Here is a 15,544-nt window from a genome sequence, read left to right as displayed (position 1 = left end):
TGGACATGGAGGACTGGCGGCAAGGCCGTGCCCGTCACGCGCTTCAGGGGAGCTGGTCAGGCAGGACCAGAGCCTTCTGGGCCTTGGCATCACTGGTGCCACATGCTGTCCTCACAGGCTCAGCCCAGCCACACGCGGACACGGGGGTCGTGGCGTAACCACAAAGCCCTGAGCCCCTGCCTGGCTCTTGAGAGGACGGGGGCAGAGTGTCCAGGCAGCCCTGCAGGTCCAGGCGCTGCGGCTACCAGCTCACCTTGTCCCGGGCCAGCTCCTCCCGGGCCAGCTCCACGAGCCGGTGCACTTTGGCGGCAACGCAGAGATACTTGAAGAAACGCTGGTGGGCCGACCAGAACTGGCCCCACAGGGACTTGCGAGACTCCAGGCCGATCCAGTCGGCTGCCTGCTGGAACACGCCCAGGGCCTCGGCCCACTGCAAGGACATGCCCAGCTGAGCCTGCTGCTGCCCAGCGGCTACCCGGCTCCTACCCAGGCCCGCCGGCCCCCACCCGGCTGAGCAGAAGACCACCGATACCTAACCGTAGGAAGCGTCAACAAACTGAGATGTGCAATGCTGGCAAGGCTGCGGGGAAACGGCACACTCAGGCCGCACAGGGGAGCGGACGGGGCCCTCAGGACCCCCCAGACTTGGGCGTCCAGCGGGGACGCTCCTGGCATCGGGCAGGTAGGCCCAGGGCTGGACGCCCCGCAGAGAAGGACCCACTGGGGCGTGAGGAGATGGCCCTACTGTGGTTCGAGCTGAGAACATCCTCTAGCACACCGTCAGGGCGGATGCTCAGGGCTGGCCCCGCCGCAGGTGAACTCTGCCCGTGAGAACCAGGGAGCCCACCCGCACGCAAAGAAGAGGTGGCCACGCCACAGGCAGAGATGTGGATGTGGGAAACTGCCATGAGCCCCAGGAACACGGGCTCCTGATGTGGCGGGAGGGTTGGTGGGGGCCCGGTTACACGCCCACATCACTCCAGTCCCGGAGGAGCTGCCCACGCCATCAAGGCGCTGGCCTCCAACCAAAGACCAGGCAGGTGGGCCCGACAAATGCCGTCAAGGGCCCTCTGATGACAGATTCCGAAGGTGACAGGGGCACAGTTCTGATGGGAAGCATACACACGTGTCCACGCAGAGGCTCCCGCTGCTCTACGTACCAGCAGCGCCGCGCGGTTGTAGACACGCTCGAAGGCCGGGGCCAGTGGGATCTCCTCGATGCGGAAGGTGACGCCGGAGAAGCTGAGCTGACGAGCAATGTACATGCCGCTGACCTTCATGTCCATAGCCACGATCTCCATGGCACCCACACCCCTGTGGACAGAGACAGGGCCACCCGACCACGTGCTGGGTCCCACTGATCAACAGAGTGACTTGGTGATTGGGGGGGGAAGGCACAGCTGCGGGTGAGGAAGGGCCAAGGACACAGACAGTGGAGGGTGCACATGCAAAGGCCCCCTGGTCAGCTTGGGCCGAGGAGGGGCAGGCGCCCAGGAGGGGCTCCGTCCCCCAGAGTGATGGGAAGCACCGGGCAGACAGAGGGTGAGATCGGACGTTTAAGGTCCCTCTGGTTGCTGGACAAGTTCAGGCCGGGAGGTGGAGCAAGCACAGCCGACATCAGGCCCCAGTGCGTGAGGAGCAGGGCTCTGATGGTCCCTGCCAGCCCGTCTCGGGCAGGGAAGGGCACCCACCTCTTCTCGATGGCGTGCAAAAACTCCTCAAAGGTTCGGAAGGGCGTGCCATCGCCCCAGATGCCCAGGCGGCTCATGTAGATCATGTTCCGGGGCTCAGAGGCACCTGGGTTGGGGCGCTGTGGTCAGCTCCTCTGGCCCACCAAGGTCAGGGCCCTGGACACAGGCCCAGGAAGGACTCGAGGGCTGGATACAGCACCCCCCACCTGTGTGCCCACCTGTGGCGCTGGCGTAGACCACCCTGGCCAGGGGCAGCTTGTTCTGCAGGTCCAGGACAGCCTTGCCCATCTTCGTGGAGCTGGCGTTCTTGGCTTTGTGGCACTCGTCAAACACGATCTGGTGCGGGAGGGGTTAAGGACTGTTCTGGAAGGCGGGCAGCCCCAGAGGCCCTGGCCTGATGCCCCAGGGGGACCTCAGCAAGGTGCCTGGAGGCCGTTGGGGCGAGGAGGGGAACAGGCAGGAGGCCCTGAGCACTGCTGGTGCACGGCTGACGGTGACGCCTTTATGAAGACCTTAGGGAGCACAGCGACGCAGACACGCACACAGTGAGCAGAGAAACGGGGTCTCTGAGCACGAGGGGCGGGCTGGGAGCAGGCCGGCATCCTGGCTGTCGCTGTCCCCCCAGAGGAGGAACTCTGTGGGGTGTCTGCGTAACTGCCCGCGGACGCTGAAGGCACTGAGCTAACGGACTGCAGTACGGGGTGCGGGAGGCACGGTCCACGCCAGTATGCGGATCGTGAACCTATTTTAAAGCGGGGTGTTCCTGCACACACGTGTGCACGTATACATACGACATGTGTGTAAGTTCACTGGAGAATTTACGAAAACAAGACTGAGCGGCAGGAGCACGGAGCGAGCACGGAGCAAGCACGCAGCCCCCGGGGGTGTTCTGTGTGCTGTCATTTGGCCAGGTGGTGCGTGCAGAGGGGTCACTGGTCCCGTCTTGAGGCCCGTGGGAGCCGCTCTGTAGCCCGGCCAGTGTCCGACCACAGTAAACCCGTGACCTGCCCATCGAACTGTGAGGACACAGAGGGCCAGCGTCCCTCTTCCTATCTGTGGCTGGGACCAGAAGCGACAGGGGCTTTTGGAGAGTGCTGGGTGGCCTTGGGGCCAGTCACCCTGCTTCTGGGAATGGGCCCGAGGAAAGAGAAGCAGTGATGGGTCACCCCGGCTGGGCCTGACCACTCAGGGCTGTTTACAACAGGGACGCTGGAAACCCCCGCAGTGTCCCTGACACAGGGAAATGGCTGAGTAAGGACAGGGCGGCAGGACACGTGGTGATGAGCAAACATGCCCAGGGAGGAGAAAAGTGATGTGCCAAGGTACACAGGGCACAGCGTCTGGGGCGGAACATCCTACGCAGAGGCCCCCCCCCCCCCAACCCTTCAGTGAGGGCCGGACCCTGCCCCAGAGCAGCAGCAGCGGTGCAGAGACAGCAGGCACACCAGGGGGCAGGGCCCGGGGTATGGAGTGGGCAGCAGAGCAGAAACCCCCAGTAAGGGCCGTGGGCCCCACACCGGGCACCTCATTGGGGCAGACGGACGGGGATCTGCTGGCAGAGCGCTGCCGACGCCCGATGTGCGGGACAGACAAGCGGTTAACACACGACCCACGCCAGACTGCCCCGCTTGTGCTTGGACCTTCTTGCGTGTAGCTGGAGCCCACACAGATACCAACACCTACCGACGGGCCAGCAGAGCCCCCAGCCCCGCAGCCGGGCCTCCGGCCCCACTGTCCCCTAGCTGCCCCCCCCACTGGAGGGGGAGGGGAGGAGGTGCTCCCCACCCCATTCCTGCAACCACAGGCCCCCGCCCCCCCGGGCCCCTTCCCACGCCTGTGGTCAGGGGTCCCGCCTGCTGGAGCCAGGAGGCCGGGCAGACAGCAGAGGACAACAGTGCTCCCTGGGGGCGAACTCCTGCCAGGAATTCCTTGCACCCACGGCTCCGCCCCTCCCTCTGACCCCACACCCATACCCACACCCCCCTCTGGCTTTCCGGCCCTCCGGTTCACAACCACCTAACCCGCCTAACCCGCCTGGCCCCTCGCTCCCTTAGACCCGCCTCCAGCCAGGATACGACGCCGTCGAAGGCCTCCCCGCACCACTCCAAGATCTGGCGGATGCGCGTGCGGTGCTGCCCGCCGGCCTGGCTCTCCCCGATCAGGGCAGAGTAGGTGGCGAAGAGGACGCCCTCTGAGGTAGTGTTGTCGCCGTACTTGATCTGGGGGAGAGGGGCGGGTGTGGGGGCGCGGCCGGACTGAGCTTGGGGGGGCCCCCCCCGGGAGGGGCAACCCCACCCACCTTGCTCAGCGCGTGCACCGCGATGCCCCGGGCTTCGATGTCCCGCAGGTCGCGCTCCGCGTCATACTTGAGATCATTGGAGACGCTGAACCTAGGGGTGCAGGCTGGTGGGTGCCACGGCGCCCGCTCCCCCGCCCGCCTGGGTGGAGGGTGGAGGGCACACTCACCACAGAGACTTTTTCCGGCCCCGCAGGTAGTTCTCCAGGATGATGCCGGCCACCGTGCGCCCCTTGCCGACGCCCGCGCCATCGCCGATGAGGAAGCCGGCCCGCTGCCCGCTGGGGAGCAGGACCTCGTGTTGCTGCAGGCGAGGGAGGCGGTCAGGGCCTGGCAGGCTGGGCCTCCCCGTGCCTGGCGGGCCTCCCACACGGGACGTGGGCCGCACGGGAGCCCCGGGGTCACCTGGCAGGCGTAGGTGATGGCCTCTAGCTGCAGCGCCGACAGGGCCCCACTGTCCGAAGCGGGCAAGGCAAGCGTGTAGGTGATATCTGGCGGTGGGACACTGGACAGTGTGCTGGTCTCCACCACGCGGTCCGGATGCTGTTTCCCGATCTTGGCTGGAGAGGCACAGCCAGGGGCGGGTCAGGGGCAGGTCAGGCTGTCAGGGTTGGTGGCCAGGGGCTAAGGTGGGCTGGGGGAGGCTCCCAGAAGGGAGAGGGGCAGAGCAGGGACCAGGGGAGAGGGCCCATTGGGGCTTTGCAGATCCATAAACTCCTGCTCACGGAGGAACGTGGGCTTAGTTCTCAACTACTCTCTGCTACCCCCGATGTGGGGATTACACAGCTGCCCCCAGGCCTGCCCACAGCTCCCGAGCCTTCCCCCCTCCAGAAACCCAGGAGCCGGCTGGCAACCTCCAGCCCTGCCCCTGCCTATGGCTGGAGCCCACTGGGGCCATGCGGGCCTGGCGGTGCCGCGGGCACTCACATTTGGACGGCACGTAGTCTGCGTAGGTCTCTGTGTGGCCCAGCTCCTCTCCTTCGTCTTCCTCTGCCTCATCTTCTTCCTCAGGCTGACTCTGAGACTGAAGGTTAGTGCCAGAGCTGTAGCCAGGGCTGGATGGGCCTGTCCTGCCCGGCCCGGCCGGCCTTCCCCAGGGCGCCGCCTGCACAGTGAACAGGCCTGGGGAGTGGCCCTCCCGACCCCAGTGTGCTGCGTCCCCAGGGCCTGTTTCCTCGTCTGTAAGATGGGCAGACCCATCTTCTAAACAGGTGCTTCTGAGCATCTGCAAGGGGCAGGCAGCGCTGCGGAGGGGCCCAGCCTACCTGGTAGCTGACAAGAAGCGGGGTGCTGGAAAGGGAGGACACAGGGTCCTCGAGGCCCGTCCACGGCCCACTGGGCAGGAGCAGCTAGAGGGGAAAGCGGACGAGATGTGGGGAGGAAGCGCCTGCATAGCGCCCCCAGCTTGGCCCCGTTCTTGCACTGTCCGCATGCCCCCCACCCCCCGCAGCTGCCTGCCTCCCTCCCACGGCCTGCCAGCTGGTTGGAGAGACGGGCTACAACCCCCATCACACAGAGAAATGAAGGAAGGACACGTCCCACGTCCCAGACCACAGTCACGGCCTAGGGAGACAGAGCACCTGAGGCTGGTCCAAGGAGACCAAGAACCTGGTGCACAAAGCGGGTGCCTGGGTGCATGAGGCCTACCTGGGGTCAGAGACCCAAACCCTCGGGGGCCCTGTCACCCCTGGCCCTCGACCTAGCCACCCTCAGGGAGTGACCACACCCTTGTCCAGTGCACTGAGGCTGGGGGGGGGGGGTTACTGCTCTGCCCCAGGACACAGTGGGGACACAGCAGGGGCCCGACCAGGGTCGGCAATTCCAAAACAGGCTTCCCCTTAAGATAAAAATCACATAGGTCATGCGGCTGTCCTGAAAACCGTGAACGTGAAAAACAAAATAGAAATGAAATCTAAATAAATAAGAAAAAGAAAAATAAATGAAGAAATCCCTTCCAGGCCCCGCCTCCTCCCAAGACCGGTGACCGCAAGCGCTAGGGGCTCACTGCTGGGCACACGTGGAGCTCCAGGGTCCGTTACGGTCCTGGGGGATGACAGGGGTCCCAAAGGGGCTTGGTCGTGAGATAACCCACTTGATTTTTACTGACTCCAGCTGTTCTCAAAGGTTAAGAACGTGCCCAAAGTTTTTGGGAAAAAAAATGTGATGAAAGTGCTAGGAGCCAGAAACCCATATTCAAATCCCTGGCCCCTTTTTTTTTAAGTTAACAAAAACAAACAGCCTCAGGCCCGGGTTCCTGGAAGGCTGAGTCAGGGCCCTGGCGGGCTGGCAGCAGCAGGCTGTGGGCGCCAGGCTTCAGCCGCCCTCCCGCCGGCCGCTTCGTGCCGCCTCCGCCTCACGGTCTCCGCCAAGCAGGGCGCCGCTCACAGGCCCTTCGCCCCGACTGCGAAGGGGGCCTGGGTTGCCCAAGGCTATCAAGGGCAGGGACTGCGCCAGGCGGCCCTGGGCACCTCCTGTCCCTCTGCCGGGCCCAGGCAGGGCCCCGGGCCTCCCAGACCTGTCCACTCGACCCTGCCTAAGGGGCCAAAGGTGCCGAGGAAGCTCCAGGTGGCTGGGCAGACAGCACGCCCGCTCGCGGTGCCACCGGGCAGGGCTCCGTGGGCTCTGATGAGGAGCCTGCCCTCCCTCCGGCGCACGTGGCCCTCCTCCGCGTTCCCAATGCCGCCTTTCAGAGCCTCGAACCAGGCTTCTGGCTCCCGAAAGCTCGGGGCTGCTCTCCGGGCAGAGAACCCCGGCCGGGCCCGGATGGGGCGGGGGTCCCTCACCGACGCGCCCGCTGCCCGGCCCTGGCACGCCTGAGGACCCTGCTCACCATCTGGCCTCACGTCACCCACGCTTCCCTGTCAGAGTCCTGCACCGGGAGCGTGACAGATGCCAAGCCAGCTCTTTGGCTCGTGGGCTCCCACCCACTCAAAGCCAGGAGCACCCACCCCCCGCCCGCCTGCCGCAACGCCTCCAGACCTTGCCCAGAATCACCAGAGGGAGAACCAGCGCTGGAAGCTGCCCTTTGCTTGTCTCCTGGTGAACCCCCGGTGAACCCCGTCTGCCCCGCGGAGCACGGTGTAGAGGCCGTCCCAGAGGCCGTGAGCGGGGCCTGCCTGGGACGGGACCCCTCGCAGGACAGCTGACGAGCCCAGCGCAGGAGCCACCCCCTGCCACCCCCGCCTCTGTATTTTCTGGACCCCTGAACCACCACCTCACTGGGTGACCTGGATCTGCCCCCGGCCTGTGGAGGGGGTCCTGGGACAGCAGCCTGTGCAGAGTCCTCAGGGTGAGCTGACCTTGTCTTGAGTGGAGGGGCCGGTGCTCACATCCCAGATGGTGGGCACCTGGCTGAGGCTGTCAGCCGGCAGGAAGTCAGGCGTGTCTGCGATGTCTGAGAGGGAGTCCACGGACGAGGAGAAAATGGAGGCGTTGGAGAGGTCGTCGAGGTACGCGGAGTCCTGGAAGATGAGCAGGATGAGAAGGGCCCAGCCACATGATGGACACTCCTGCCACCAGCAGGGGCGAGGCCCCCCCACCCGTCCCGGGGACAGACCCGGAGCCCACGACGCTCAGGGAGGGAACCAGACACAGGAGGCCCCACGGGGTGGGAGTCCACGTGTGTGACACGTGCAGGACGGGCTCCTCCACGGATAGGGAGGGGGCTGGGGGGGGCTGGGGTTGCCTTTGTGATGGAATGTTCTGGAATTAAGTGACACTGGGAGCATGTGACACTAGTGCTCACATGTCCAGACACAGAGAGCCCCGCAACTTCAAGGGGGAAGTTTGCTGTACAGGTTACACGTAGTTTAGGAACCTAAACTTTTATATAAACGTTTTAATTAGGGATCCGTGGGTGGCGCAGCAGTTTAGCGTCTGCCTTTGGCCCAGGGCGCGATCCTGGAGACCCGGGATCGAATCCCACGTCGGGCTCCCTGCAGGGAGCTTGCTTCTCCCTCTGCCTGGGTCTCTGCCTCTCTCTCTCTCTCTCTCTCTCTGTGACTATCATAAATAAATAAAAATTAAAAAAAAGAAAAGTCATAATAGGACATCATTTAAAAAAATAAATAAATAAAGGTTTTAATTATTTATTCATGAGAGACGCAGAGAGAGAGGCAGAGGCACAGGCAGAGGGAGAAGCAGGCTCCCTGCAGGGAGCCTGATGCGGGACTTGATCCCGAGACCCCGGGGTCAGGAACAAGCCCAAGACAGACGCTCCACCACTGAGCCCCCCAGGCGCCCCTAGAAACCTAAATTTAAAGACTATCGCTGCAATGCCAGGGGTGTTCCCATGCTGCCCCGCCCCAGGGCCACGGACACGGAGCCCCCCCCCCGTGAGGACACCTGGCGGCTCCTGGACCAGCCAGGAGTGGGCCCCGAGGCAGACACCCCACACAGGCCCTGCGGGTTGCGGTGTCCGTGCCACTGGCCACCAGGAGAGGGCAGTAGGTGTCCGTTTCACAGACAGAGACCCTGAGCACCTGAACTGGGGAGGGGGCAGGCCCAGGTCAGGGGGGCGGGGGCGGGGCACAGCGCTCAGCCGACTCCGACTCCTCACCCGACTCCTCACCCGGAGGGAAGCCCCACAGACCCTCCCAGATGAGGCTCTTCTAAGCCAACCCCGTGACAGAGGCCCCAGTCACATGGACGTGTCACATCAGTGGGAGCATTTCCTGAGCAGAGCGTGGGCCGGGGTGCAGGAGCAATGGAGGGGCCCCCAGGAGCCCCCGGGCCCTGCGCGACTGTTGGGGCCGTTGGAGGGCCAGGGCCAGTGGGCTGCGACGCCTGCACACTAACCACTGTGGGGTGGGGCAGGAGACGGCCAGGGCCAGCCAGCGGGGTCTGGGAGTCTGGGAAGGAAGAGACCGGTGGGCCTGGAGCCCACCCTGCTGTACCTGGCTCACCCCAGGTGAGCGGGCTTCTAGGGGTGGAGGGCAGCATCCATGGAGCCCCCAGTCACTGGGACCAGGCCCTGGTCTCAGCCAGGGCTGGGGACCACCCCATTCCACTGGGGAGCTCCCCTCCCATTCACTCTGTGCTGGAATCAGATCCCTGTTCTATGGGGGGGATCTCCAGGAGATGGCACTCAGCTTCCCGAGGGCCTGTTTGGACCCCAGAACGCGCACAGCCCCGGGACCAGGCAGGCTCGGGTCTGTCGTGCAGGGCCCCTCGGGAGGGGTGGGTGGGGATGGGCAGGAGCTGCGGTCATGTGTGTGCTGGATGGGGTGGTCACACAGCCCGGCTGCGACTCAGTCTGCGCAGGAAAGACCACCCTCGGCCACGTCAGTGGCGTGAGGCTGCGTGCCTGGACCCCGGTGGCTGCCGGCATAGGGGGGCAAGAGGGGCCACCACTCGCTCCCGCCCCTGGGCTGCACCCACCCTGGACCCACGGGAGGCAGACCCTGGCCGGACCTGCCAGCCTGGGCAAGTGCGGGAGAGGAGGCAGCCAGTGGGGGCAGGACCCGCCCGGGCAGGCGGTGGCCCGGAAAGTTTAGGAGTCTGCAGCACAAGGAGGCAGGAGGCCACAGCGACCCGAGAGGCCAGAGGCCACCGTGCCATTCCTTGGGGTGCCCAGGCCGAGCGCGAGGGCCCAGCAGCCAGCGCCCAGAGGGGCCGGGGGCGCCGAGGTGCCAGGAGGGGTCTGGCCCGCTGACCCTGAGGCCTGCTCTCTCCACCCACCGGGACCTCCTGGGAGTCCGCCACTTCCAGGAGGCTGGGGTCAGAGGCGGGGAGGCCACAGAAGCGGGCTGCTGGGTCCCTGTGAAGCACCCTGGGGCAGGGACCCCCTCCCGGGGCTGCCTGGGGCAGGGGTGGGTACAGGGGCCGGGGGTCTTTGCTAACATCCCCGTGGAACGGCGTCGGAGCGCGGCCTTCCCAGAGGGCGCCACCCAGCCTGGTCAGGGCGACAAGAGCCCCTGAGCCCATCAAGCTGGCAGCCCCCAGAGGCCCCGAGAGGCGGCCCTGCTTCCTGAGGGGGGGACAGCCGCGAGCCGGGGGGCAGGCGGGGGGCAGTCGCCCTGATGAGGGCAGGAGACGAATGGACCGGCCAAGGTGGACGCTCAGGGCGGTGCTCCACGGGGACAGCACCCCCGGCCAGGAGACCAGCGCCAGTGTCCGCAGGGACCCCGACGGGGCGGCGCGAGCGGGGCTCTTCCCTCAGAGCCGTCATGGGACGAGCCCGGCCTGGGGACGTCCTGCAGGACCCGGCCAGTCGTCCTCCCGATGCCCAGGGCGTCCACGCGAGGACAGGCGGACAGTGTGTCAGCCCGGAGGGACCATGAGGGGTCCTGGGCAGGGGACACAGGTGCCGCGGGGACCTCTGGTTGGTGATGAAGTATCGGTGCCTGGTCGGTGGGGACACAGGCAGCGCGCTACGGTGAGGAGGGGCCGCGGGGCTCGGTGCTGTCCCCTTCCTCCCACGGGAGACGCTGCTCCAAGGTAACGGGTTCCGCCCACTCTGGGGATGGCGCGTTCCCCAGATCCCCGACCCTCCCAGACTCTTGGGTCCGAGGGTCGCAGGGCCTCACGGGGGTCACCGGGGGGTCCCCCTCAGCCCGCTCCCTTACACAGTGGGTGGCAGGAAGAGACCGCGCGACCTGCTGCATCAGGACGTGATGCCCGGTGGCCCCAGCAGCCCTACAAGGTGACCCAGTCGCAGTCACCGTCCACGGACACCCCACGGAGACGTCCTCGGACCCCAGGCCCCCACCCTACTCGGTGGGCTGCAGCCCCTCAGGGGCAGGGAGTGGCGGTCACCCTGAGAGCTTGGGGGACCAGGGAGGTCACAGGGTCAGCTACCATGGTCACCAGCTCTCAGAGTTTGGGGTTCCCTGGACCAAACGAGGACCTGGTGGGACCTGGTGCAGCTGCCAAAAGGTGTCCCCTAATTCAGCCAGAGACCAGCGGGCCGGGCCGGGCTGCCCCAGACCCCTCTGGGCCTCCCCTGGGACCCCAGCAGCGCCCGGCAGACACAGGTGCGTCCGCTAGTCCTGGGCCGGCGCCCGTCCTGCTCCCGGGGGGGCTCCGCCAGCTGTCCCAGCGGCCACCCTGGGGCGGGGGGCGGGGGGGGGGGGCGGCCAGGGCCAGAGCGATCCCGGCCCGCGGAGGGGGAGGCGGAGGCGGCGGAGCAGGAGGAGGAGCGGGGCGGGGGAGGCGGAGCGGGCAGGCCGGGCCTTACCTGGTTGAGGGCCGCGAAGTGCAGCCAGAACTGCAGCTGGGACATGGCGGCGCGTCCCCGTCCCCGTCCCCGAGCCCGAGCGCGGTGGCCGGGTCCCCGACGGCGGCTCCCTCATCCCGCGGCCCCGCTCCCGCCCCGGCCCCGGCCCCGCCGCATTTGCATGTGGCTTTAGTCAGCGGCGGCGCCTACTTCCCCTCGGGCGCTGACTTTCAGGAAATGATGGCAGCCCGGGAAGCGCCGATTACCGGCAGGGCCAGGATTCCTGTACTGGGCGGAATCCACCGCAGGCCCGGCCGCCGCCCCGCCCGCGCCCCGGCCACCCGGGCCTGTGTGGGGCCCCACTGGGCGCCCCCAGCAGGGCCCTGCCCGGCTACGGCCCCACCCGCGGGCCTCCCCGTGGGAACCTGCCCCCCCCCCCCCCCCCCCCCCCGCTCCTTGTCTTGGACCCTTGCCAAGGGGCACGGCTGTCCCGACACCCCGCTCCTTCCTCTCCCGCCACCCCAGGCCCCTGGGCCCTGCACACAGCCGGCACGGGCAGGGCAGTGCCCTCAAGCTCCAGGTGGGCTCACAGACCTTGCACCAGGCCCCCGGCGCCCTGTCCCACGGGAAACAACAGCTGCGCTCAGCAGCCCCACTTCGGGGGACGGTTCTGTGTGGCGGTGTCGCCCCTCGGCCGAGAGGAGCAAGCTCGGGGTCACGGACACCTGCGGGGCCCCGGCCTGGTCACGGCCTGTGAGGGGTCACGGGCGTGTGCGAACCTCACAGGCCACAGGCAGCACAGCCCCCCCCTGGCCCCGGCGCCGGCGCTGCCTGTGAAAGGGAAAGTCCCAGCAGCGACACCCCAGCGGGCGGCCCAGCGCCCTGGGCCCAGACACCGCACCCCAGAACCCGGGACACGCGGCCTGCCCGCAACACACGATGACAAGTGGCGGCGAGGACGCGAGGACGCGGAGCCATCAGAACCCCACCAGGCCGGGGGGCCGTGACCCGGGGCAGCCGCTTCAGACACGGCCCCGCGGTCCCTGGAAGAGCCGCACACAGTCATCGACCGACCCCGCGGTTCCGCGGCTGCGCACGCGCCCGGGGGACAACGAAGACGCACGTTACACAAAACCCACCATCGCACGTCCACGGGGGATGTGGCCCAGCCACGTGCGGGAGCGCGACTCGGTCACCAGCGGGAGTGAGGCCCCCTGACACTGCCCCGGGGACGGACCCTGAGCCCCCGATGCTCGGGGAGGGAACCAGACACAGGAGGCCCCTCGGGGTGCGAGTCCACGCGTGTGACACGTCCAGGACGGGCTCGTCCACGCACGGGGAGGGGGCTGGGGGGCCGGGTGATGACTGATGGGGATGGGGTGCCCTTGGGGTGATGGAATGTTCTGGAACTGGATAGGCTGGTGGGTGCATGACCCTGTGAATTCGACCTTAAAAGGGTGGGTTTTCTTTTACTTTCTGTGACAGTTTTTATTCACTCATTCTTTTTTTTTCGTAAACAGCCTCTACCCCCAACATGGGGCTCAAACTCAAGACCCTGATATCGTGAGTCCCACGCTCCCCTGACTGAGCAAGCCAGGCACCCCAGAAACGTGGATTTTGACTCTGTTTTAAAACAATCACGAGGAACCAAAGTAGAAGACGCACAGCGCGTACACCGAGCTCTCATCGTCCGAGGTAACAGGCATAGAGTCCGTCGCGCTGCCAACACGGATTCCGACCTCTGACTTCCGTCCCCGAAATCTCAGTGCCACACGGTTCACTGATGGGCAAGGGTGGCCTGGACGAGACAGGGAAGCCAGCACCCACCGGGCCGCCCTGTCCCCTGGCGTCACAGGTCACAGGCCTGCGTGACTATGTGCCTGGATGGAGGTGGCAGGGCTGCTCGGCCCCAGGGGAAGTCACACTCGGTGACCTAGGCACAAGCGCAAGCAGAGCTGCCCTGCTCCATCCCTGTCTGGCTGCCTCGGAGCTGTGGGGCCGTCTGGCGGGGCCCTCCCTGGCCCCAGGCTGACCCTCTGTCCTGTGGCCAGCCCGGGGGTGGAGGGACGGGCATGGCCCAGCTGCCCTGTGCTTCCCAAGAACCCCCAGTCTGTTCTGGGGCTCCCCGCTCCCCGCTGCCTCGTCCAGTCCTCCCCCAGCTGGCGGAGCCTCCGGAGAGGCCCTTGGCCCCAGAACCGTGAGGGCTTGCTCTGTGGTTCACCAGAGCCCCACTTGGGGTGCTTTGCGGGAGCTGCTCCAGCTCACGTGGCGCCCTAAGGAACCGCCCTGTTAGCCTAGAGCTGTGGGGACAGTGGCCTCAGCCAGAAAACTGCCCCTGAGCACTTCACGGTGTAGCAGGTGAGGGGCGCTGGAGCCCTGCTGCTGTGGCTGGACCCCGACCAGGGGCTTTCTGCAGGGCCCTCTCCAGGAGCCTGTTCGTGCAGCAGCCCTGGCCTCCCCGCCCCTCACTTCCTGGTCCCCTGGCTCCGGGAGTCCAGTGTCTGTGCAGAGACCCTCTGGGGACAGCCATGCTCCTGCTCCGCTGGCCTGTGGCCCTCAGGACAGACCACGGGGCGGGCTCTTGGCCACGGCTCAGTGTGAGCCAGGGGCTTCCGTCCAGGAGAAACGTCTTGCTCACTCTTGCTGCCAGTAACTGCTGGGGGCCTGCTGGTGGGGGCGAGCCTGGACCTCTGATCCCTGCTGAAATCCATTTGCGGAGCAGTCGATGCCGCCCGCCCCTCAGCGGAGAGCTGCTGAGAGTTTGCAAAGCACTTTTCTGAGCTGTGACCTCATCCTTGCTTCCCAGAAGCCCCAGGCTGGCAGACGGAAAGTGTCCGTACTGGGTGGATGCAGGACCCACCCGGCATGCCTAGAGGGACTTTCAGGGCCGCTGCCTGCCCCGCTGACTGCATGCAGGGGCTCAGTGTGCAGGCTCCCCCAGCGCCCCCAGGGCCTGGCCAGGATGTTAGGGGTCCAGGTGGACTTGGGAGGAGGGCTCAGGGCAGCACCCGCTCCTAGGGCACGTGTGCCAGGCAGCGTGAGAGGGCAGAGCGGCCACACCCACAACAGGACCCCAGAGGCAACCAGGTGGGGAGAACGCAGAGGAGGGCCCGGAGGCACGAGGCCTTGGGAGGGCTGATCTGCAACGCTGAGTCATCCCCCGCACCTGACCTCAACATGTCCCCAAGCAGTGCCCCCAATCAGATTCAGCCACACCTGGAACACAGATCCACACGGAAGCTTGTTCACGGGTGTTCACAGCAGCACAATTCACGATCACCAAAATCCACAGTGTGGGAACCACCCAGGTGCCCATCAGCGAGGAGCAATAAACGGAACACATCCCCCACCCACGGGCGCATCCCTGGGCCCCCGAGCAGGAGCAAGGTGCCCACACGCTGCCCCAGGGATGGACCCCGAGCTCCCGATGCTCAGGGAGGGCTCGAGACACAGGAGGCCCCGCAGGTGGGAGTCCACGTGTGTGACATGTGCAGGACGGGCTCGTCCATGCACGGGGAGGGGGCTCGGGGGGCCGGGGGCTGGGGTGACAGCTGGTGGATCTGGGGTTTCCTTTTGGGATGATGGAATATTATGGAATTACTGGAATATTCTGGAAGAGGTAATACTCGCATGACCTGCAAATTTACTAAAAACCACTGAGTTGATGTGCGATTCACATCCTAGGAGTGCAGAAGGAAAGGAACGCCCTGCACCCACAGCAACGCACAGCCCTCCCGGGGTAGGAGGCCCCCACAGGGCCCCTCGACCATTCGGGTCACCGACGAGAGCCGCAGGTGCCAAGTCAGCAGAGGCCCTTCCTCGGGGAGGCAGGTGGCGTGAAGGCTGAGGGGGGTCTCCATGGGCTCAGCCTGGACCACCCCTACGGCTACGAGGGGGGACAGGGACGGACACTCCCAAGGCCAACACAGACGCAGGGAATAGGACGGCACCGACCGTGGCCCAGGCCGTCAGCAACATGTGACTAGGGGCAGGGAAGGGACAGCTCTCCCTGAGGAAGCCCTCCCGGGGACCAACACACAGGAGCAAGGACAGAGCCCGGTGACCGTCACCGTAGGGCACACCCACCAGTGCAGGGTGAAATCCACCACCGCCACCACCGCCACCACCACGAGCGCCGGGGGAGGGGGCAAGGAGCGGACGGGGTGGGGGCTCGGGGTCAGCACCGTCTGCAGGGAGACGCATCGCGGGGCTGCGGGCGGGGCGGGCTGCAGGCGCCGAGAACACAGCGCCCCTCGCACACCAGGGGCCCCGGAGCTGACCCGGCTGCTCTGGTGCTCACGGCGCGGCAGGGTCCTCGCTGTGAGGACAGACCACGGCTGTGCCCCCCGACGGCGACGCGCCAGGAAACCGGAGAGCGAGCGGGGCTGGCGGGCTCGGCTG

General features: G+C 66.4%; 1 protein-coding gene across 6 annotated transcripts in view; it reads right to left on the bottom strand.

The window, feature by feature from the left end:
• The window catches only part of SBNO2 (strawberry notch homolog 2), a 45,554-nt gene that overhangs the window by 7,820 nt on the left and 22,190 nt on the right, over positions 1 to 15,544 (bottom strand). For 5 of the 6 annotated variants that reach the window (XM_072722036.1, XM_072722032.1, XM_072722035.1 and 2 more), the window contains exons 5-15: positions 7,287 to 7,448; positions 5,253 to 5,336; positions 4,915 to 5,011; positions 4,393 to 4,547; positions 4,158 to 4,291; positions 3,991 to 4,081; positions 3,767 to 3,910; positions 1,910 to 2,027; positions 1,692 to 1,797; positions 1,161 to 1,314; positions 254 to 430 (exon numbers count right to left, since the gene is read on the bottom strand). In XM_072722036.1, the coding sequence (XP_072578137.1) occupies positions 254 to 430; positions 1,161 to 1,314; positions 1,692 to 1,797; positions 1,910 to 2,027; positions 3,767 to 3,910; positions 3,991 to 4,081; positions 4,158 to 4,291; positions 4,393 to 4,547; positions 4,915 to 5,011; positions 5,253 to 5,336; positions 7,287 to 7,448 (1,422 nt within the window). Of the gene's footprint in view, positions 1 to 253; positions 431 to 1,160; positions 1,315 to 1,691; positions 1,798 to 1,909; positions 2,028 to 3,766; positions 3,911 to 3,990; positions 4,082 to 4,157; positions 4,292 to 4,392; positions 4,548 to 4,914; positions 5,012 to 5,252; positions 5,337 to 7,286; positions 7,449 to 11,164; positions 11,320 to 15,544 lie in introns of those variants that run through there. The other variant, XM_072722039.1, reaches the window with a different exon arrangement.

Source organism: Vulpes vulpes, chromosome 9 (genome assembly GCF_048418805.1).
Source record: "Vulpes vulpes isolate BD-2025 chromosome 9, VulVul3, whole genome shotgun sequence".
Taxonomy (NCBI): domain Eukaryota; kingdom Metazoa; phylum Chordata; class Mammalia; order Carnivora; family Canidae; genus Vulpes; species Vulpes vulpes.
This window is presented reverse-complemented; position numbering and strand designations above follow the sequence as displayed.